Here is a 1,234-nt window from a genome sequence, read left to right on the forward strand (position 1 = left end):
AAGTAAGGGGGGCTAGAAGAGACAGAAAAAGAGAGATTAAAGAGACAAATATAGTGAAATTAAACTAGCATTATCTCGGGTGTATAGACAGACCTGGATGTAAGAACTTATTCAAGGGCCTCCGCTGCAGCAGCATAGGGTCTTGACCCTGCTGCAACATCAGCAGCCGCTGCTGCAGTGTTTGCATGCGCTGCACCTCTACTGTATTAGAGACATGCTGTCTCTTTACAGCCCTAAAGGCCCTCTTTGTCTTGCAGCGTAAGCCCTTCGCCATCCTGGACGCTGCTGCTGCTGCTGCTGCTGCTGCTGGTCCTGCTGCTGGTGGTCCTGCTGCAGCAGAAGATTGCCTTCTTGCTGCGTCTGCTGTTCACGTGGCTGCTGCTGGTGCCGTTGCTGCTGCAGGCAGCGCAACTTCTGTTGATAATCCTGCTGCTGCAGTTGCTGCTGCACCTGCCGCTGCTGCTGCTGCGCCTGCTGCTGCGCCAGCTGCTGCTGCTGCTCCTCCTCCTTCTTCAGGTCCTTTTCCCAGCCTTCCGCTCCCTTCACAAAAGTTATTTTGTAAATAAATATAATTTATGAAACTTGTAGCAAAAAAGAGAAGCAAAAGAGAATCAGGTAGTAAAGGAGCAGCAACGCATGCAGCAGCAGCAGCAGCAGCAGCAGGAGCAGCCAGCGTATAATGCTTCCACGTAAGTCTGCAGCAAACCCGCAGGAAGTGCCTTAAAAGAAGGCGCAGCAGCAGCAGCAGCTGCTGCTGCTGCTGCTGCTTCTGCTGTGCTGCATGCATGCAGCGGGATGGGGCCCCACACAGCAGCCCCGCCGCTGCTGGAAGGCAGCAGTGCCTGAGCATTTAATTATTATTTTAAAATAAAATAAAATAAAATGAAAAGAAAATAAATAATATGAATGCAGAAAACTGTATAGGCTAACTGAAGAAACCCTAAGCCGTACGGACTTAGGGTTTAGGGTTTAGGGTCCAAACCCTAAAACTCTCAACCCTAAACCCTAAAACTTAAACCCTAAACCCTAAACCGTGAGGTCAGAGCTTCATCTGCTAATTCCCTAATTGTTGCTTCTTCGAGGCCATTAGCTGTAAACCATCAACCCTAAAGGCTTAACCCTAAACCCTAAACCGTAAACCCTAAAGCCTACATCCTACAATTCTTGCGCGCGAGCCCGCTTGCATCTATACCTATAGGTGTATATATATATATATATATATATATATATATAT

At 48.1% G+C, this 1,234-nt stretch overlaps 1 protein-coding gene across 1 annotated transcript; it reads right to left on the reverse strand.

The window, feature by feature from the left end:
• Positions 1-225: 225 nt before the first annotated feature.
• Positions 226-540, reverse strand: EAH_00067140 (hypothetical protein; the record flags this gene model as incomplete). The annotated part of the gene is made up of 1 exon (XM_013392589.1): positions 226-540. A coding segment is annotated over one exon (315 nt), but the record flags the coding sequence as incomplete, so codon positions are not given.
• Positions 541-1,234: the final 694 nt, after the last annotated feature.

This window comes from Eimeria acervulina, genomic scaffold (genome assembly GCF_000499425.1).
Source record: "Eimeria acervulina Houghton genomic scaffold, Eah_scaff2637, whole genome shotgun sequence".
NCBI classification, from domain to species: Eukaryota; Apicomplexa; class Conoidasida; order Eucoccidiorida; family Eimeriidae; genus Eimeria; species Eimeria acervulina.